The sequence below is a fragment of the Mustela erminea genome, chromosome X (assembly GCF_009829155.1).
Source record: "Mustela erminea isolate mMusErm1 chromosome X, mMusErm1.Pri, whole genome shotgun sequence".
Taxonomy (NCBI): domain Eukaryota; kingdom Metazoa; phylum Chordata; class Mammalia; order Carnivora; family Mustelidae; genus Mustela; species Mustela erminea.
The window spans coordinates 60,384,189-60,407,783 of record NC_045635.1 but is presented as its reverse complement, the minus strand read 5'-3'; the positions used below and the strand labels follow the sequence as shown (position 1 = coordinate 60,407,783).

General features: G+C 36.6%; 1 protein-coding gene across 3 annotated transcripts in view; it reads left to right on the top strand.

Moving 5' to 3' along the window:
- Window positions 1-23,595, top strand: part of PHKA1 (phosphorylase kinase regulatory subunit alpha 1) — a 150,786-nt gene that overhangs the window by 18,775 nt on the left and 108,416 nt on the right. For all 3 annotated transcript variants that reach the window (XM_032331389.1, XM_032331388.1, XM_032331390.1), the window contains exons 5-6: window positions 11,232-11,314; window positions 14,099-14,179. In XM_032331389.1, the coding sequence (XP_032187280.1) occupies window positions 11,232-11,314; window positions 14,099-14,179 (164 nt within the window). The remainder of the gene's footprint in view (window positions 1-11,231; window positions 11,315-14,098; window positions 14,180-23,595) is intronic.

The window sequence follows — 23,595 nt, the reverse complement described above, 5'->3', positions numbered from 1 at the left end:
TTCCTGGAGTATGTTCCTGAGAGACAGAGTTCAGAGAGAGATGCCTCTGTGGGGACAAAGGAATTGTATGGCACCATTTTCTTCCCCTGCCCCTCACCATAAATATAGAACCACCTGTGGGAAGCAGTGCATTGCCCACACTGGCTGCCAAAAATGCTTACAGCAGGCCCTCCCTCCCCTGTGTTCTTGCGGGACTGCCCTTCTCAGTCAGCCTTGCCTCAGTCCCAGCATGGCAGGTCCCTTGCCCAGAAGACCAGCAGAAAAATCTGCCCACACCATGTCACCCAACCAGAGTTCAGCAGGGCTTCAGTTCTTCTGGAAATGGTGTCAGGTCTCATTTTACAACCAGATGAGAGCATTAGTTAAAACTAGTTAAAACATGCCACATTATGGTCAAGAACCAAACACTGCCCACTTCAGGCAAGGAGAGCCTCTGCAGATGCCTGGCTGAAGGATAGAGCAACCAAAACATGACAGCAGATGCATGCAATACATACCAGAGACATATCCTGAAGCACCGGGCCCTGTACACTGTATGACCTCTTCTTCATAAAGCCATTATTCTCAGGAGCAGGAAACATACGAGCTTGTCTAACAGACAGAAAAAGCCAGAGACTTGGACAAAATACCAAGATGGAGGATTTCATCCCAAATGAAAGAACAAGATGAGGTCATGGCCAGAGATCTAAGTGAAATAGAAGTAACATGTATCATGGAGAACTTAAAGCAAAAATCATAAGGATACTAGCTGAGCCTGAGAAAAGAATGGAAGGCCCTTACCACAAAGATAAAAGAAGTAAAAAAGAATCAGAAAGAAAAAAATGCAGTAACTGAGAATGGAAATAGGCTTGATGCAATGAACACAAGGCTGGAAAAGAAGAGAAATGAATAAATGATGTAGAGAACAAAATAATGAAAAATAATGAAGCTGAACAAAAGAGAGGAAGAAAAATGATGAAACATGAGAATAAACTTAAGGAATTCAGTGACTCCATCAAATGTAGTAACATTCATAATGTAGGAGTGCCAAAAGAAGAGAGAGAGAGAAGGGGACAGAAAGTTTATTTCAGGAAATAATAGCTGAAAACTTCTCTAATCTGGGGAAGGAAACAGACATCTAGATCAAGGGGCACAGAGAACTCCTATCAAAATCAACAAAAGCAGGTCCACACCAAGACGTATTGTAATTACATTTGCAAAATATAGTGATAAAGAAAAGAATCTTTAAAGCAGCAAGGGATGCAGGGAGCATGGGGCCCTGTGCTTAGACTCCATTGCAGCAGAGGTTGGGCCTGCCCTTCTGGAAGCAAGGGAGACCTTATCATCTCGCAGCCTCTGAGTCTCTTCCTGAAGTGCCTTCTTCCTGCCACCTGCAATGGAGGAGGAGGAGGAGGAACACAGGACTCCCCACAAGAACCCATCACCAACTCCCCTTAAGACCACGTCCCCCCAGCTCCCTCATAAGCCTATCCAACATGCTTTCTCTCACTCTCGGACCTCACAGGCTACAGGCAGAATGGACCTCTGGGTTTCCAGATTAAAAGTGAATCAACAACAATTTTTATATTGTTATAACAATATAAATTTTTTTTATTTTGTTATAACAATAACAAAGGAAGACAAAAGAAGTCCTTAACTTAGAAGGGAAGACCCATAAGGCTAGCTGGAGATTTCTCAACAGAAGCTCAGCAAGCCAGAAGGGAGAGGCATGATGTATTCAAATGCAAAATGGGAAAAATCTGCAGCCAAGAATCCTCTATCCAGCAAGGCTATCATTCAGAATAGAAGGAGAGAGAAAGAGTTTCCCAGAGGAATAAAAACTAAAGGAGTTCATGACCACTAAGCCAGCCTTACAAGAAATATGAAAGGGAGACTCTTTTTTTTTTAATGTATTTATTTGACAGAGATCACAAGCAGGCAGGCAGAGAGAGAGAAAGGAGGAAGCAGGCTCCCCGCCGAGCAGGGAGCCCGATGCGGGACTCGATCCCAGGACCCTGAGATCATGACCTGAGCTGAAGGTAGAGGCTTTAACCCACTGAGCCACCCAGGCGCCCCGAAAGGGATACTCTTTGAGTGGGAAGGAAAAACCAAAAGTCACAAACACAAGAAAGGAACAGAGAAAATCTCCAGGAACAATGACAGAACAAGTAATAAAGTGGTACTAAATACATGCCTATCAATAATTACTCTGTATGTAAATGGACTAAACACTCAAATCAAACGACAAAGTGTCAGAATGGATTTTTAAAAAAGAATCATCTACGCTGCCTACAAGAGACTCATTTTAGACCTAAAGACACCTGCAGATTAGAAAGTGAGGGGATAGAGAACATTTTTCATGCAAATGGACATCAAAAGAAAGCCAGAGTAGCAATGCTTATACTGGAGAGGGTAGACTTTAAACACTGTAGAAGAGATGAAGAAGGGCACTATATCATAATAAAGGGGAAAATCCAACATGAAGATCTTAAAATTGTAAATATTTACTTACATACCCAACATAGGAGGACCCAAATATATAAAATAATTCATAGCTAGCATAAAGGAACTCATTGATAATAATAGTAGGGGACTTTAACTGCCCACTTATGTCAATGGACAGGTCATCTAAGCAGAAAATCAACAAGGAAACAATGGATTTGAATGACACACTGGATAGGATGGACTTAACAGATATATTCAGAACATTCCATCCCAAAGCAGCAAAATATACATCCTTTTCACGTGCACATGGGATGTTCTCCAGAACAGACCACATACAGAACAGATCTAGGTACAGATGAGGCCTTAGCCAGTACTAATGAGATCATACCATGCGTCTTTTCTGACCACAAGGCTATGAAACTTGAAGTAAACCACAAGAAAAAATTTGGAAAGACCACAAATACAGAGGTTAAACAGCATGCTACTAAACAATGACTAGGTCAACCAGGAAAAGAAAGAAGTTTTTTAAAATACATGGAAATAAATGAAAAGGAAAACACAATGGTCTAAAACCTTTGGGGTGCAACAGAAATGGTCATAAGAGAGAAGTATATAACAATATAGGCCTACTTAAGAAGCAATAAAAATCTCAAACAGCCTTACCAAAAGGAGCTAAAAAAAAAAAAAAAAGAACAACAAAACCTAAAACCAGCAGAAGGAATGAAATAATAAAGACCCGAGCAAAAATAAATTATATAGAAAATGTTAAAACATAATAAATCAATGAAACCAGGAGCTAGTTCTTTGAATATATTAATAAAATTGACAAACCTCTAATCAGACTTATTAAGAAGGAAAGAGAAAGGACCCAAATAAATAAAATCAAATGAGAGAAGAGAAATAACCAACAACATAGAAATACAAAAAATTATAAGAGAATATTATGAAAGACTATATGCCGATAAATTGGAGAACCTGGAAGAAATGGATAAATTCCTAGAAACACATAAACTACCAAAACTGAAACAAGAAAATATAGAAAACTTGAACAGGCCAATAACCAGCAAAGAAGTTGAATCAATAATCAGAAAACTCCCTACACACAAAAGTCCAGGATCAGATGCTATCACCAGCGAATTCTACCAAACATCTAAAGAAGAGTTAATACCTATTCCTAAAAAACTGAAAAGGAAGGAAAACTTCCAAATTCATCCTGTGAAACCAGCATTACCCTGATACCAAAACCATATAAAGACAGCACAAAAAAGAAAAGTGCCAGCCAATATCCCTGATGAACTCTGATGCAGAATTATCCACAAGATACTAGCAAACCAAATCCAACTGTACATTAAAAGATTCATTCACCACAATCAAGTGAGATTTATTCCTTGGTAGCGAGGGTGGTTCAAAATTATCAAATTAATCAACATGATGCACCACATTAATAAAAGGATAAGAATCATATGATCCTTTCAATAAATGCAGAAAAAAAATTTGACAAAGTATGACATCCATTCTTATTGATAAATCCTCCAAAAGTAGGATTAGAGGGAACATACCTCAACATCATAAAGGTCTTATGTGAAAAAAAAAAAAAAGCACAGCTAATATCCTCCTCAATGTGGAAAAACTGAGAGTTTTTCCTCTGTAGTCAGGGATATCTACTCTCACCACTGATATTTAACATAGTATTAGAAATCCTAGCCATAGCAATCAGACAACAAAAAGAAAGAAGAGGCATCCAAATTGGTAAGGAAGAAATAAAATTTTCACTACTTGCAGGTGACATGATACTGTATATAGAAAACCTTAGCAGCACCTGGATAGCTCAGTTGGTTAAGTGTCCAACTTGTGGTTTCAGCTCAGGTCATGATATCATGGGTCATAGGATTGTGCCCCACATCAGGCTCCCCACCCAGTGGTAAGTCTGCTTGAGATTATCTCCCTCTGCCCCTCACCTAATGCTCCCCCACCCCTTAAAATAAATATATCTTTAAAAAAGAAAACCGTAAAGACTCCACCAGAAAATTGCTAGAACTGATATAGAAATTCAGTAAAGTCACAGGGTAAAAAAATCAACATACAGCAGTCTGTTGCATTTTTATACACCAGTAATGAAGCATGGAAATCACGGAATCTCTCCCATTTACAATTGCACCAAAAACCACTAGTAATAAACCTAACCAAAGAGTTTATATAAAAGACCTGTACTCTGAAAAACTAGAAAACAGTGATGAAGAAAATCGAAGATGACACAAAGAAATGGAAAAACATTCTATGCTCTTGGATTGGATGAAAAAACATGATTCAAATGTCTATTATCCAAAGCAATCTATACAGTTCACGCAACCCCTATCAAAATACCAATAGCATTTTTCACAGAGCTAGAACAAACAATTCTAGAAATTGTATGGAACCACAAAGACCCCAAATAGCCAGAGTAAACTTGGAAAAAAAACAAAAACAAAGCGGGAGGCATCACAATTCCAGACTTCAAGTTATATCACAAAGTTGTAGTGATCAAAACAGTATGGTACTGGCACAAAAATAGACACATAGATCATGGAACAGAATAGAAAATCCAGAAATGAATCTACAACTATATGGTCAATTAATTAATCTTTGACAATGAGAGAAAGAATATCCAATGGAAAAAAGACAGTCTCTTCAACAAATGGTGTGTTGGGAAGACTGGGCCGCAATATGCAGAAGAATGAAACTGGACCACCTTCATACACCATACACAAAAATAAATTCAAAGTGGATTAAAGAGCTAAATGTGAGACAGGAAACCATCAAAATCCTGGAAGAGAACAAAGGCAGTAACTTTTGTGACATCAACCATAGCAACTTCTTACTAGATATGTCTCCTAAGACAAGGAAAACAAAAGCAAAAATGACTATTGAGACTTAATCAAGATAAAAGGCTTCTGCTCAACAAAAATTAACAAAACTAAAAGGCAGCCTAAAAAATGGGAGAAGGCATTTGCAAATGACGTATCTGATAAAGGTTTAGTATCCAAAGTATATAAACTTATGAAACACAACACCTGAAAAACCAATAAGCCAGTTAAGAAGTGGACAGAAGACATGAATAGATATTTTTCCAAAGAAGACATACAGATGGACAACAGACACACGAAAGATGCTAAACATCATTCATCGTCAGAAAAATAGAAATCAAAACTGTAATGAGATACCACCTCACACCTCTGGGAATGGCTAAAATCAACAACACAAGAAACAACAAGTGTTGGCAAGGATGTGGAGAAAGGGAACCCTCTTGCACTGTTGCTAGGAAGGCAAACTGGTACAGCCACTCTGAAAAACAGTATGGCGGTTTTCCAAAAGTTAAAAAAAGAAGAAGAAGAAGCCTACCATATGATTCAGCAATTGCAATACTAGATATTTACCCAAAAGATACAAAAAAGTAATTCAAAGGAATACATGCACCCTGATGCTTATAGCAGCATTATCAACAATAGATAAATTATGGAAAGAGTACAAATGACCATTGATCAATGAACACATAAAGATGATGTGGTATATGTTATACCATCAAAAGCCATCAAAAAGAATGAAATCTTGCCATTTGCAATGACATGGATTCATATGATTTCACTCATATGTGGAATTTAAGAAACAAAATAGATTAACATATGGGAAGGGAAAAAAAGAGAAGGTGGCTAACCATAAGAGGCTTTTAACTACAAAGAACAAACATTTGCTAGAGGGGATGTGGGTGGGGGGATAGGCTAAATGGGTCATAGGTATTAAGGAAGGCACTTTTGTGATGAGCACCTGGTTTTATTTTTTTATTATGTTCAATTAGCCAACATGTAGTACATCATTAGTTTTTGATGCAGTGTTCAACAGTTTGTTAGAGCAATGGGTTTTATATGTAGGTGATGAGTCACTAAATTCTACTCCTGAAACTAATATTACACTGTATGTTAACTAACTAGAATTTTTTTTTATTTCTTTTCAGCGTAACAGTATTCATTGTTTTTGCACCACACCTAGTGCTCCATGCAATCTGTGCCCTCTCTAATACCCACCACCAGGTTCATTTAAATAAAAACTTAAAGAAAAAAAAGGAAAATAGAGATAGACATTAAAAAATCAACAAAAATAAAATGAAAATGAAAAAAAATAAATAAACTTAATTGCTTCCTTAAAAGTCTTACTCCAAATACAGTCACTTTGGGGATTAGGGCTTCAACACATTGGTTTCAGGGTGACACAATGGAGCTCATAGCAAGCACTTAAGGAAAATATAGGAGTAAATCTTCCTGACCTTGAATTAGACAAAGCCAAATTAGACATTACATCAAAAACCATAAGCAACTAAAGAAAACACAAGCTGGAATTTATCAAATTAATAACATTTGTGCTTCAAAGGATCTCTTCAAAAAAGTTACGAGCAACCCGGAATATGATAGAAAGTATTGACAAATTACATATCTGATAAGGGACTTGTATCTATAATATATAAAGCATTCCACAGATCAGTAATAAAAAGATAATCTAATTTTAAATAGGCAATGAATCTGAGTTGACATTTCTCCAAAGAAGATATTTAAATGGGCAATAAATACACAAAAACTGCTGAACATTATTAGTCACTAGGCAAATGCAGATCCCAATAATGACATACCACGTCATACCCCCTAGGATGGCTAAAATCAAAAAGACAGAAAACAACAGATGTTCCTGATGGTATGGAGAAATTGGAATCGTCATACACTGTTGGTGGGAATGTAAAGTGGTGCAGCCACTTTGGAAAATAGTCTGGCAGTTCTCAAAAGGTTAAGCAGAATTACCATATGATCTAGCAATTTCAGTCTTAGGTATATGCCCAAAAGAAATGAAACAGTGTTCACTCAAAAGCTTGTGTAGATACATGGATGTTCATATCAGTATTATTTATAAGAGCCAAAAAGTGAAAACAACCTGAATGTCCCATCAACTGATAATTGGATAAATATGATACATTCACAAAATAAAATATTCTTTAGCAATAGAAAAAATAGAAGCATTGATACATTCTACAACACAGATAAACCTTGAAAACATTATGCTAAGTGAAAGAACTCACACACAAAAGGCCCCAACACAGATAAACCTTGAAAACATTATGCTAAGTGAAAGAATTCACACACAAAAGGCCCCAAGTTGTATGATTGTGTATATATGAACGTCTGGTAAGGCACATCTATGGAGACAAAGTAGATTAGCAATTGCTTAGGTGGAGGTGGAGGGAGAGGGAGAGAAAGTCTTGAAAGGAAATGGGGAATGACTGGTAATGGGTACAGGGTTTCTTTTAGGAGTGATGAAAATGTAAAATTGATTGTGGCCATGGTTGCAGAACACTGCAAACCTGAAAACCTTTGAACTATATACTTGAAATGGGTGAATTATATGGCATATGAATTATATCTCAATAACATTTTTTATAAAATGAAGGAGAGGGGCTTACTGATAGATGAGGACAAGTCAATGTAAGTGGAGTAGAACACTGAGTTGGCCTCATTTCTGAGCTCTGCATGTTTTAGTATGCTTTAAATAGCACTGCCATCTTTGGCCTTACCCAGCTCTACTTCATTTCACTTCTGTGTATCCTCTGTTCTTCAAGTAATGTCATGGCTCCACAAAGGGGACAGGATGCAGAGATCCTGAATGTATGGTGTTGCCTCAAGAGACAGGTCCCTCTCCTGTGGTTAACAGGGTTGTTTAAGAGCATTCAATAAGTCATTATTGAATGAACATATACTGTTCAATATTATTTAATACCATTCAAAGACTATGTGAGATACTTTTAGGGACTATAAATATAAATAAGAAATGGTTCTTTCCTTCAAATTTAGGTATAGATTTATTTATAGTACAAAGTAAAAAGTAAGTTCATTACAGCAAGGAAAATAAAATTCTGTGAAACACAGAGAGAGGAATCAGTGACAGCATCACCAAGGAGATACAATTTGAGCTGGGCCTTGAAAGAACAGTTAGGATTTCAAGATTTGGATGAGGCAATTTAAACAATATCATGAACAAAGGGACAGATGATAAAAATGTGACTTTTGTATTGTGTAGTGGGGGCACCTGGGTGGTTCAGTGGGTTAAAGCCTCTGCCTTCAGCTCAGGTCATGAACCCAGGATCCTGGGATTGAGCCCTGCATCGAGCTCTCTGCTCAGTGGAGAGGCTGCTTCCTCCTCTCTCTCTCTCTGCCGGCCTCTCTGCCTACTTGTGATCTCTGTCTGTCAAATAAATAAATATATTGTATAGTGATTTGTTAGCTGTGACACAAGTCTGAGAGATGGACAAAACCATTTAAGTGGTGAATCATTAAATCCTACCCCTGAAACTAATAACACACTATATGTTAACTAACTTGAATTTAAATAAAATCTTAAGGAAAATAAATAAAAATTTCTGATAAGAAAAATATATTGTAAACAAAGTCAAAGTTCAAACTAGGAAAAATACTTGCAACAGATATGATGAATAAAAGGATAATTTCCTTAATATTCATCAGTATGTCAGTAACTTGAAAACCAGCAATTCCATGGAAATTGTGAAGGACACAACCAAACTGTTCATAGGAAAAGAAATGTGGATTGCTTATAAACATATAAAAAGACTCACAACCTGACCCACAATTAAAAGAACTACAAATTAAACTACAGAGGTTTTATTTCTCCTCCAGTACAGTGGCAAAGATAAAAAATTTTTATTAAAGCCTGTGTTGACAAGGGCATAGGAAGTAGGTGGGCAGGGCTGATTGGTATGTAAACTGTGGAACTTCTTTGCAGAATAACTTGGTGATGATTATTAACCTTTAATATACACATGGTGAAGTATTTAGGGAGAAGTGTATTGATATTTGCAACTTTGAATGTATCAAAAAAGATGGATTGATGTATAGATATATATGTGATAGAAAATTATAGTAAAATGTTGATGCTTGAATCCAGATGATGTGCATACAGATGTTCACTGTAAAATTCTGTCATTTTTTCTGTTTGTTTGAAAATGTTCACAATACAATGTTGGGGAAAAATAATATGCATAAGTCTGTGACTCAGCGATTCTTCTAAGAATTTACCCTGGGAAAAAAAAGAATTTATCTTGATATACTGGTACATGTGCACAAAGATATACATACATATACATATATGTATGTATATATACATACACATGCATATGTATATATGTGTGTACATATGTGTGTATACACACATGTATACATACTCATACATATATGCATGTGTGTGTATATGTATCATTCGTGTATGTATCTCATATATTCATGTATATCATGTGTATCATATGTGTATTTATTCATATATATATATATATTCATTACAGCATTAGTTATAGTGATGAAGCGTTAGGTACAACCTAAATGTTTTCAATAGGGAAATGGTTATATAATTAGCCATTTAGTGAAATTCCATGTGGCCATTAAAAAAAATAAGGCAAATATCTTTAAAATTATCTCCAAGATATATATGAAAAAAGCAAAGTACAGTATAGTATACAGCTCCTTGATACTTTCTATATATGTGTAATATTTCTCTGAAAGAATACAGAGGAAACTGGTAAGAATGGTTTCTTTTTTTATGTAACAGGATTTTTATTAAGTATTACATAATTAAATAATCATTTAAATATTAAATTATGTGACGGGATCACTTCACATATCACACAAACATTACAAAATGTGAAAACACAGACTCCTTCTGCCTCCCTGGAAATCTTAGCATTTGGAATACCTCATGCAGCACTTCAATCTTTTAACATATAAATGGATCTCTTTTTTCAGGTCTATCAAAGTATAATTTACATACAATAAAATCTATACATTTAAAATGTACATTTCAATGAGTTTTAACAAATGTTTAGTTAAACCGGTTCTGTCTTGTGTTGTTAATTTTAGCCATTCTGACTTCTTTCAGAGAAGAGATTTGGCAGGGGGAAACTGATGTGATTCTGGGTGGGAGAAAGACTTTCACTGTATGCTTATTGGTATTTCTTTATTGCGGGGGGGGGGACAGAAGAGGGGAGAGGAGTTTTGATTTTGTTTTGTTTTGTTTGAGAGGATATCATTTTTAATGAAATGTATCATACTGTACATATTGGGAAGCAGTAGATCATCTTGGTTAGGAACTCAGTCTCTGAAGTGAAACAGAAGTTGATAGTTGGGTCCTGGTTTCACTATTTATAGTTAAATGGTCTTAGGCAAATATTTAATCTCTCTAAGCCTCATGGAGAAAATAGAGGTACCCACTTCTTAGGGTTGATGTAAAAATTAAATTGATAATTCATGCAAAACACTCAGTTTGTAAGGTTTAACTATCTTGTATAGTTTACATTTAGAATAATTATCATTTTTTACTCCAAGAAGTATGGTTTTAAACTTTTCTTAAAATCATAATCTTTTTCTACTTCTTGCTTAGTATTTAGACTCTTTCCACCTCTTTTTTGAAATATTTGTCTTTCTTCTTCCAGATACCTTAAGGCACATTATAAATTAATTCCCTGTAGAATTAGGAGTCTAAGATTTTCTGTGGAAACCTACAAATAACAGTTAAAATACTTCCATGTTTTAATATGCTGGTATCTCACATAATCAAAGACTAGCTTAGGTCTGACTTGTGGTTTTGCTTTTATGGTTTAGGAATCAATGTGCCTCTCATTGTTCCATTACTTAAAAAGTAATGGGATCAGTTAGTTCCTGTGGCTGCCTATAAAGCCTGTAGTGATAATTGACCAGCTCTGTAAAATTATTGTCTTTTTTCCTCAGGACTTCATATCATCCACAGCCTAGATGAAGTCAATTTCATACAAAATCTTGTGTTTTACATTGAAGCTGCATATAAAACTGCTGTAAGTACTCATAATGGGAATTGACTTTAAACATATGATGTTTCTAAAAATGCTGAACAATCCATTCCTTCTCCTAATGCTGCCCCTTATAGTGAACCAATCTATAAGGCTTCTTGCAGAAATTGCCTTCAGCCTCTTTCTTTGCTAAGCTCAGTGATCCTGTTTGCCTTCTCTCCAAAGAAGTTACAGAGAAAAAGTGTCAAGATGCCATGCTTGCACTCCTGTCAAATTCTGTAATATCTCATGTCATGTATTTGGGAATCTGGAACTAAATTGTGGTCTTATTTTAATGGTCTGTGGTCTTAAATAGGAGCAAGATGGCTAGGGAGTATAATGGGTCAATTAGCTACTTAGAAATAAAATGTAGTCATATGTTTAATATTATCTGTAGACATTGATTCAGTGTTTACTATACAAAAAATAGTTCCTTTTTCTCACAACTACTATATGAGATAGGTTTATATTAAATCATAATGTATTTAACAACTCCCTCAGGGATCAGTGTTCTTCAGTGCATAATGTTCGTTGTTTTGAAAATGGCTGTGTCACAAATAGTCCAGTTTTTTTAGTCGTCTATTGTTTAATTTGTTTAGTTGTTTTTTAGCTATTTTAGATGGGAGGGTAAACCTGTGACTTCATATTTGTTAGAACGATAAGTTTGCATAGACATATTTGATGCAAGAGGACAGTATTTGTTGACTGATCACTTTGCCTTCTGGTACCATAAGCCTGCTATGGTCCAGGGTACAGGTCAATGTTCTCTCACCTCTCCATTGAAGCCAGGGGTTGCAGCAGTAGAATTAATGATATGTGCCTTCTTATACTCTAATCTTGCTACACAGATTAGGGTAGAGCTGGGTTTGAGGACAAGTGAGGCTAGCCATGGGATAAATATGACTTACCTTCCAGAAGCTTCACTTTAACTCAGAGATTTGATATAAAAAGTAATTTAAGGTAAACATAGAAACAAATATAGGGGTGTGTGTGTGTGTGCGTATACATCTATATTGCCAAATTCTGTTCAATGGGAGGGCCTAGAAGCAATGACACCACAGGGACAATGAACACCAGTACCTAGGTCTTGGATTGTAACTATTCATTCTGTAACAAAAGAAATCAGGATTCCTTGTAAAAGTGGTTGTTTCTAGGGCTGGGGGGAGGAAAATACAAAATCAACGACAGTATCTTGTAGTGACAGAAAGTGAGGAAGTGTACAGAAAGAATGGGGCATGTCTAAAGGATGCAGGAGCCAACCTGGAAGAATTCCCAATGGCTAAAGCTGGAATAATTTGAGCAACAAAACAAATAACAATAGTATTTTATTATAACCCGGAGAATAACCTAAATATCTCTAAGTTCGTACTGATATAAACAAGTGAATAAATGAATGAGGGAGAAAGAAAAGCTCTTTGTTAGAGAAGGATTGCAGTTAATGACTGTACACGTAATGAAGGAACTAAAAAACCACCACTGAAACCACTGTAATAATTGTTGCAAACAAGATTCACCAGGGGATGCTAAATTAGTGGGTAGATATTTGAGGAGATATAGGGTATTTGCACAGTTGTATCTTTCTCAAGATAGTTACTAATCACAAGGGGGAAAATAGTAGCAGTAGAACAGAGAAACCCCACAGACACCATCTTAACCACATGATGAAGGTTAACATCACCATAATAAGACATATCAATATCATGTACTCCTTGATATGATACAGTGAGAAGGACTCAGCATAACATCTATAGAAATCTTGACAAAAAATGCACAATCTTTATCTAATGAAGAAAAAATATCAGGTGAACTTAAATTGAGAGAAATCTATACAATATCTGACCACTGATCTTCTGAAAGTGTCAAGGTCATGAAAGACAAGACTTGAGAAACTGTAACTGATTGGAAAAGACCATGGAGTTATGACAAATGTAGCATGATATTCTGGATTGGATCCTGGAACATAAAACAGCTATTAGTGGAAAAACTGGTGAAATCCTTACAAAGTTCATAATCTGGTTACTAGGATTATACTAATGTTAATTTATTAGCTTTGATAAGTGTACTATGATTATGTCAGGTGTTAATGTTAGGGGAAGTATATGAAAGGTATATGGGAACTCATTGTAGTATTTCTGTAACTTCTCTGTAAATCTAAAGTTATTTCAATAAAATGTTTTTTTTTAAAGTAATAGAAAATGTTATCTTTATATTATCAAGGGGCCATATATAGCTATGGTTAAGAATTTACACTTTGGACAGAGAGTACTTGGACTCTAATCCTAGCTATGTCACTTATTAGCTGTGTGGCCTTGGGTGAGTCACTTAACCTCTCTTTGCACCTTAGTTTCATCATCTATAAAATATAAGGATTAAGGAAGATAGTGGTATAAAGTGCATAGGTTAGTGGATGGTACATTGTCAATGCCAATCAAGAGTAAAATTAGAATAGATATTTAAGATGAAAACCTAGGTGCTGCTTTCTAGACCCCCTGAGTTTCTGCCTTGAAAATTTTTGAGAAGTATTTCTCTACATGGACCGAGTTATAGTTCTTAGGCCCGATTAACTGTTGAGGAGTCTTCCAACTTATCAAAGGTGCCAACAGAATTTGAAGCTACTAGGAAAAGAGCTACAGGGGCAGCCAACTCATTGGTATCTCCCTATTGAGCATCATGGGTACAAATATGTATGGTTAATTAACTACTATGTGTGTCTTTTATTCAAGAGTTATGTGTCTAGTATGCATTTAGTAGTGATGACTTGCTAATGGTATGTTCATTATTTTATGCTAGGATTTTGGGATATGGGAACGTGGAGACAAAACCAACCAAGGGATCTCAGAATTGAATGCCAGTTCAGTTGGCATGGCAAAGGTAATTTTCCTTGCTTTGTTTGTACCAACTGTGGGGTAAGGAAATACACCTTTACCATAGATAAAGGCTTAACCTGAATTTGGATCATTATCAATTTGTTCTTTTAAGACACAGGAAAAATTCAGATTCTCCAATAGAACTATGGACATGTAGGGAAAAATTTATTTCATTAGCTCCATATTTGCGTATCCAACTGCTTTTGTAGCATATCTCTATTTACATATACCACAGAGATCTCCAAGAACATATTTTTTTAAAAGATTTATTCATTTATTTGAGAGAGAGAGAGAAGTGAGTGCACATGCACATGGGGGCCGGGCAGAGGGAGAGAGAGAATCTCCAGCAGACTCCCCATTGAGTACAGAGCCCAAATCAGGGCTTGATCCCACGACCCCAAGATCATGACCTGAGCTGAAATCAGGAGTCAAGACACCTACCAACTTTGCCACCCAGGCGCCCCAGAGAACATGTCTTAAACTAAATTCATCTTCTCTACCATTATAAAAACAAAAAGAGGCCATGCCCATACACCAGTTGACAAAACTTGATTATCAGGAAACATTCTGCCAATCCTGAACACCCCCTCACTCTCCTGCATCCCACACGTCATCATCATTATCATCATTACTAAATTTCCACTTCACTCCATCCTTTCCTTCCCATTGCCACTACCTTAATTTCAGCTCTTATTTTTGGAGACAACAAGAAGCAATAAAATAGAATAGCAGGAATAGGATCAAACATATCTATTATAATGTTAAATATGCATGACCTAATTGAAACTTCCCCTGCCAAAAGACATTGATTGATTCTAAAAAGATAATACACCCTTTGTTTATTGCAGCATTATTTATAATAGTCAGGATATGGAAGCAACCTAAGTGTCCACCTATAGATGAATGGATAAAGACCTCACACACACACACACACACACACACACCCCACATATAACACACATACACAATGCAATATTACCCAAATATAGAAAAAAATAAAATCTTGCCATTCATGACAACATGGATGGATGTAGAGGGTATTATGCTAAGTGAAATAAAACAGAGAAAGAAATAGCATATGATTTCACTTATAGCTGGATTCTAAAAACCAAAACAGTTAAAAACACACAAGAAGAGCAACCTAAATTTCCAACAACTGTTAAATGGTTAAATGAGTGAGAGAATATTATGTTGAAATAAAGAATTTTCATAATATGGAGAAACATTTATGCTCTAATATTCTAACCACATTTTATATGAAACATATATGCAGATTTGCATAAAGGAAACTAATAGGAAAACTGCCAAAAATATTAACATTATTTTGGGTGATTTTTTTGCCTTCTCTATAATTTTTTGTATTTTCAAAATATTCTATAACAAGTATGTTTTACTTTTATAATTAGAAAAGTGAGAAATTAATAAACAAATTCTATTTAAAAAAAAACTTCTGCCTCGATGACTAGTAACCTTCATCTTTAAGTCAATCATAATATCTTTTGTCTTCAACATTTTTTTTATAATTTTTAAAAAATTTTTATAAACATATAATGTATTATTAGCCCCAGGGGTACAGGTCTGTGAATCACCCAGTTTACACACTTCACAGCACTCACCATAGCACATACCCTTCCCAATGTCCATAACCCTACCACCCTCTCCCTCCCTCCCTCCCCCCAGCAACCCTCAGTTTGTTTTGTGAGATTAAGAGTCTCTTGTGGTTTGTCTCCCTCCCAATCCCATCTTGTTTCATTTATTCTTTTCCTACCCCCCAAACCCCCACACTGCATCTCCACTTCTTCATATCAAGGAGATCATATGATGTCTTTCTCTGATTAACTTATTTCGCTAAGCATTATACGCTCTAGTTCCATCCACGTCGTCACAAATGCCAAGATTTCATTTCTTTTGATGGCTGCATAGCTTTTCATTGTATATATATATATACCACATCTTCTATATCCATTCATCTGTTGATGGACATATAGGTTCTTTCCACAGTTTGGCTATTGTGGACATTGCTGCTATAAACATTCAGGTGCACATGCCCCTACAGATCACTTACATTTGTATCTCTAGGGTAAATACCCAATAGTGCAATTGCTGGGTCTTAGGGTACCTCTATTTTCAACTTTCTAAGGAACCTCCATGCTGTTTTCCAGAGTGGTTGCACTAGCTTGCATTCCCACCAACACTGTAAGAGGGTTCCCCTTTCTCCGCATCCTGGCCAGCATCTGTCATTTCCTGACTTGTTAATTTTAGCCTTTCTGACTGGTGTGAGGTTGTATCTCATTGTGGTTTGGATTTGTATTTCCCTGATGCCGAGAGATGTGGAGCACTTTTTCATGTGTCTGTTGGCCATCTGGATGTCTTCTTTGCAGAAATGTCTATTCATGTCCTCTGCCCATTTCTTGATTGGATTATTTGTTCTTTGGGTGTTGAGTTTGCTAAGTTCTTTATAGATTTTGAACACTAGCCCTTTATCTGATATGTCGTTTGCAAATATCTTCTCCCATTCTGTCAGTTGTCTTTTGGTTTTGCTAACTGTTTCCTTTGCTGTGCAAAAGCTTTTGATCTTGATGAAATCCCATTAGTTCATTTTTCCCTTGCTTCCCTTGCCTTTGGCGATGTTCCTAGGAAGATGTTGCTGTGGCTGAGGTCAGAGAGGTTGCTTTCTGTGTTCTCAAGGATTTTGAGAACATGTGGCTGTCCAATTTTCCAAAAACCGTTTGTTGAAGAGGCTCTTTTTTTCCATTGGACATTCCTTCCTGCTTTGTCGAAGATTAGTTGACCATAGAGTTGAGGGTCTATTTCTGGGCTCTCTATTCTGTTCCATTGATCTATGTGTCTGTTTTTGTGCCAGTACCATACTGTCTTGATGATGACAGCTTTGTAATAGAGCTTGAAGTCTGGAGTTGTGATGCCACCAACTTTTGCTTTCTTTTTCAATATTCCTCTGGCTATTTAAGGTCTTTTCTGGTTCCATATAAATTTTAGGATTATTTGTTCCATTTCTTTGAAAAGAATGGATGGGATTTTGATAGGGGTTGCATTAAATGTGTAGATTGCTTTACGTAGCATAGATATTTTCACAATATTTGTTCTTCCAATCCATGAGCATGGAACATTTTTCCATTTCTTTGTGTCTTCCTCAATTTCTTTCTTGAGTACTTTGTAGTTTTCTGAGTAGATTATTTTCCTCTTTGGTTAGGTTTATTCCTAGGTATCTTACGGTTTTGGGTGCAGTTGTAAATGGGATTGACTCCTTAATTTCTCTTTCTTCTATCTTGTTGTTGGTGTAAAGAAATGCAAGTGATTTCTGTGCATTGATTTTATATCCTGACACTTTACTGAATTCCTGTACAAGTTCTAACAGATTTGGAGTGGAGTCTTTTGGGTTTTCCACATATAGTATCATATCATCTGCAAAGAGTGATAGTTTGACTTCTTCTTTGCCAATTTGGATGCCTTTAATTTCTTTCTGTTGTCTGATTGCTGAGGCTAGGGCTTCTAGTACTATGTTGAATGGCAGTGGTGATAATGGACATCCGTGCCCTGTTCCCGACCTTAGTGGAAAAGCTTTCAGTTTTTCTCCATTGAGAATGATATTTGTGGTGGGTTTTTCATAGATGGCTTTGATGATATTGAGGTATGTGCACTCTATCCCTACCCTTTGAAGAGTTTTGATCAGGAAGGGATGCTGTACTTTGTCAAATGATTTTTCAGCATCTATTGAGAGTATCATATGGTTCTTGTTCTTTCTTTTATTAAAGTATTGTATCACTTTGATTGATTTGCAGATGTTGAACCAACCTTTCAGCCCTAGAATAAATCCCACTTGGTCATGGTGAATAATCCTTTTAATGTACTGTTGGATCCTATTGGCTAGTATTTTGGTGAGAATATTCATGTGTGTTCATCTAGGATATTGGTCTGTAATTCTCTTTTTTGATGGGATCCTTGTCTGGTTTTGGGTTCAAGGTGATGCTGACCTCATAAAATGACTTTGGAAGTTTTCCTTCTATTTCTATTTTTTGGAACAGTTTCAGGAGAATAGGAATTGATTCTTCTTTAAATGTTTGGTAGAATTCCGCTGAGAAGCCATCTGGCCCTGGGCTCTTGTTTGTTTGGAGATTTTTGATGACTGTTTCAATCTTCTTACCAGTGATGGGTCTGTTCAGATTTTCTATTTCTTCCTGGTTCAATTGTGGTAGTCTGTATGTCTCTAGGAATGCATCCATTTCTTCCAGATTGTCAAATTTGCTGGCGTATAGTTGCTCATAATATGTTCTTATAATTGTTTGTATTTCATTGGTGTTGGTTGTGATCTCTCCTCTTTTTCATGATTTTATTTATTTGGGTCTTTTCTCTTTTCTTTTTGATAAGTCTGGCCAGGGGGTTATCAATCTTATTAATTCTTTCAAAGAACCAGCTCCTAGTTTTGTTGATTTGTTCTATTGTTTTTTTTTGTTTGTTTGTTTCTATTTCACTGATTTCTGCTCTGATCTTTATTATTTCTCTTCTTCTGCTGGGCTTGGGTTTTCTTTGCTGTTCTTTCTCCAGGTCCTTTAGGTGTATGGTTAGGTTGTATATTTGAGACCTTTCTTGTTTCTTGAGATAGGCTTGTGTTGCTATATACTTTCCTCTGAGGACCGCCTTTGCTGTGTCCCACATATTTTGAACAACTGTGTTTTCATTATCATTTGTTTCCATGAATTTTTTCAATTCTTCTTTAATTTCCTGGTTGGCCCATTCTTTCTTTAGAAGGATGCTCTTTAGTCTCCATGTATTTGGGTTCTTTCTAAATTTCCTCTTGTGATTAAGTTCTAGCTTCAGAGCATTGTGGTCTGAAAATATGCAGGGAATGATCCCAATCTTTTGATACTGGTTAAAACCTGATTTATGGCCCAGGATGTGATCTATTCTGGAGAGTGTTCTATGTGCACTAGAGAAGAAGGTGTATTCTGTTGCTTAGGAGTGGAATGTTCTGTATATATCTGTGATGTCCATCTGGTCCAGTGTGTCATTTAAGGACTTTATTTCCTTGTTGATCTTTTGCTTGGATGATCTGTCCATTTCAGTGAGGGGAGTGTTAAAGTCCCCTACTATTATTGTATTATTGTCGATGTGTTTCTTTGATTTTGTTATTAATTGGTTTATATAGTTGGCTGCTCCCATGTTAGGGGCATAGATATTTAAAATTGTTAGATCTTCTTGTTGGACAGTCCCTTTGGGTATATATAGCATCCTTCCTCATCTCTTATTATAATCTTTGGCTTAAAATATAATTGATCTGATATAAGGATTGCCACCCCAATTTTCTTTTGATGTCCATTAGCATGGTAAATTGTTTTCCACCCCCTCACTTTAAATCTGGACGTGTCTTTGGGTCTAAAATGAGTTTCTTGTAGACAGCATATTGATGGGTTTGGGTTTTTTTTTTTCCATTCTGATGACCTGTGTCTTTTGATTGGGGCATTTAGCCCATTAACATTCAGGGTAACTATTGAGAGATATTAATTTAGTGCCATTGTATTGCCTGTAAGGTGACTATTACTATATATTGTCACTGCTCCTTTCTGGTCTACTACTTTTAGGCTCTTTCTTTGCTTAGAGGACCCCTTTCAATGTTTCCTGTAGAGTTGGTTTGGTGTTCACAAATTCTTTCAGTTTTTGTTTGCCCTGGAAGCTTTTTATCTCGCCTTCTATTTTCAATGATAGCATAGCTGGATATAGAATTCTTGGCTGCATGTTTTTCTCATTTAGTGCTCTAAATATATCATGCCAGTTCTTTCTGGCCTGCCAGGTCTCTGTGGATAAGTCTGCTGCCAATCTAATATTTTTACCATTGTATATTACAGACTTCTTGTCCCGAGTTGCTTTCAGGATTTTCTCTTTGTCCCTAAGACTTGTAAATTTTACTATTAGATGATTGGGTGTGGACCTATTCTTATTGATTTTGAGGGGGCTTCTCTGTACTTCCTGGATTTTGATGCTTGTTCCCTTTACCATATTAGGGAAATTCTTTACAATAATTCTCTCCAATATACCTTCTGCTCCCCTCTCTCTTTCTTCTTCTTCTGGAATCCCAATTATTCTAATGTTGTTTTGTCTTATGGTATCACTTATCTCTCGAATTCTCCCCTCGTGGTCCAGTAGTTGTTTGTCTCTCTTTTACTTAGCTTCTTTATTTTCTGTCATTTGGTCTTCTATATCACTAATTCTCTCTTCTGCCTCATTTATCCCAGCAGTAAGAGCCTCCATTTTTTAATGCACCTCATTAATAGCTTTTTTTATTTCAACTGGGTTAGATTTTAGTTCTTTTATTTCTCCAGAAGGGGCTTTTATTTCTCCAGACAGGGTTTCTCTAATACCTCCCATGCCTTTTTCAAGTCCAGCTAGCACCTTGAGAATCATCATTCTGAACTCTAGATTTGACATATTACTGATGTCCATATTGATTAGGTCCCTAGCCTTCAGTACTGCCTCTTGCTCCTTTTTTTTGTGGTGAGTTTTTCCGCCTTGTCATTTTGTCAAGATAAGAATATATGAAGGAGCAAATAAAATACTAAAAGGGTGGCAAAGACCCCAGGAAAATATGCTTTAACCAAATCAGAAGATACCCCAAATCGTGGGGGGAAGAAAGAGGGTAAAATGAAGTTCAGAAAAAAAATTTTTTAAAGAAAAAAATATAAATATATATGTGTGTATATATATATATTTTTTATAAGGGTAAATACAATGAAGGGATGGAATATGACTATAAAGATGAATTTTTTTTTTAATTTCTAAAAAAGGAGTTGATAAGTTGGTTGGGAGAATAAAGAAAAAGTGGAGAGAATTTGCTCAGGCTGGAGACTAGAATAAAGCCCTGTGCTAGATTTAGGGTGTATTTTGATCTAGTAGAAGTTGTACCCCAAATTTTTTTAGAAGAAAAAACCCTATGTATATACAAAAAATAAAGTTAGATACAGTTAAGGATAAAATATGACTATAATAATGAAAATTCAAAAAAGATTTTTTTATGAAAGGTATTGTTAGGATAAACTAGTTTAAAAACATTAAAAGAGGAAAGGGTAAAAGTTTTAAAAAAATTAGCAGAAGAAAAAAAGTAAAATTTTAAAAAATTAACTTTACAAGACTGAAGAATCATGGGGAAAAATCCATGAATTCCATGCTTTGCTTTCTCCTCCTCTGGAATTCTGCTCTTCTCCTTGGTAAGTGAACTTGGTCTTGGCTGGATTTCTTGTTGATCTTCTGGGGGAGGGACCTGTTGTAAGTGATTCTCAAGTGTCTTTGCCCGAGGTAGAATTGCACCACCCTTACCAGGGGCCAGGCTAAGTAATCCACTCAGGTTCGCTTTCAGGAGCTTTTGTTCCCTGAACACTTTCCATAGAGTTCCAGAGGACAGGATTGAAAATGTCGGCCCAGAGGAGCCAAGAGCTCAGGGCCCCACTCCTCAGTGTGCCCTCAGAGAAAAGCGCTCAGTCACTCCTGTCTCCCTGGCCTCCGGCTGTGCTCCAAGCTCACCCCAGCCTGTGAATAAGCTTCTCTGTCTCTGGCACACAGCCCCGCCTGGAGTCTCTGAACCCCACAGATCCCTGAGCTCTTCCAGGGGGATCTCCCCGGATCTTGTGGGGTCCCTGCTCACAGAGCAGTGGTCTGTGCCATGGATCACGATAAGGTAACCCCCAGTTGAGAGCTCACTCCTCGGCTCCATCTCTGTAGCCCACTTCCCCACTCTAATACCTGTGAGCTCTACGACACTCAGCCCTGATCCCTCTGTGACCCCGCAAGACCTGAGGCCATGCTCTCCCTGCATGGGCTTCACCCTGGATTAACATCTGGAGCAATGGCCCTCAGTGGAGCAGACTTTTAAAAATCCTGATTTTGTGCTCCGTTGTTTTGCTGCTTGCCAGGATCCGGCCCCTCCCCGCGCAGTCTATCTTCCTGTCCACTTGGATTCACTTCTCCGTGGGTCCTACCTTTCACAAAATGGACAGTTTTCTGTTTCTAGAATTGCTGCTCTTCTTCTCTTCTATGTCCTGTTGGATTTGTAGGTGTTCACAATGGCTTGATAAGCTATCTAGCTGATCCCCTGCTACATGATGTCATCTCAGCCTGCTACTTCACCACCATCTTGACTCCTCTCCCCCAATCATGGTATCTTTTTAGGGTATTCACTTCTCTCTGCAAACTCAGTGATGTGCCGATAACTAATGGCTGTTGCATTTTAATATCTTATATCCACACAACTTCTAGCATTTTTTATGTGCTGGTGTCATAATTGCAGCTGCCCTACCAAAAGAGTGGTTTACTGTGAATTCATCTGTGCCTTATTCAAATTATTTTTAAAGTATGGTGCTTGGCTTGATAATGCTATAACTTTATCTATCTATGTTGTATCTTTTTTTAATGCATTTTTAAAGAATTCAGCCACTGGAGAAAAAATAATAAAACAATAAGATTTTTATTTTTTTTATTTTTTTTTTAAGATTTTATTTATTAATTTGACAGAGAGAAATCACAAGTAGACGGAGAGGCAGCCAGAGAGAGAGAAAGAGGGAAGCAGGCTCTCTGCTGAGCAGAGAGCCCGATGCAGGACTCGATCCCAGGACTCTGAGATCATGACCTGAGTCGAAGGCAGCGGCTTAACCCACTGAGCCACCCAGGCGCCCAAACAATAAGATTTTTAAAATAAAATAAAATGTGTATTTATTGAGATGTAATTGACATATAACATTGTTTAAGTTTGGAGTGTACAACATGTTGATTCAGTACATTTTTATTGCAAAATGATTACCACCAAAGTGTTAGGTAACACCTCTGTCACATCATATAATTATTGATGCTATTGTGAGTAGGATAGTTTTCTTTATTTCTTTCTCCAGATGTTTTTTTGTTGTTAAGGTACAGAAATGCCACTGATTTCTATATGTTGATTTTACATCCTGCAACTTCATTGAATTCATTGATTGGTTCCAATACTTTTTGGAGTTGGATAATGACAGTTTTACTTTTTCCCTTCTGATTTAGATGCCTTTTGTTTCTTTGTCTTGCCTAATTGCTCTAGCTAGAACTTCAAATATCATGTTGAATAAGGGTATGGGGGGGGCATCCTTGTCTTGCTCCTGATCTTAGAGGAAAGCTTTCAATTTTTCACTATTTTTTTTGTGTTCATTTGAATTCCAGTTAGTTTCAGGTGTGCAATATAGTGATTCAACACCTACAACACCCGGTGCTCATCACAGCAAGTGCTAGCTGAGGGTTTGTTATAAATGGCCTTTATTATGTTCAGGTATGTTCCTTCTATACTGAATTTGTTAAGGATTTTTATCATGAAGGTATGTTTGCAACCTCCATCTTAACTGTCTCTGGGATAATATGGTAGGCAAAGAAAAACTCAGAGGCCACTGGAAA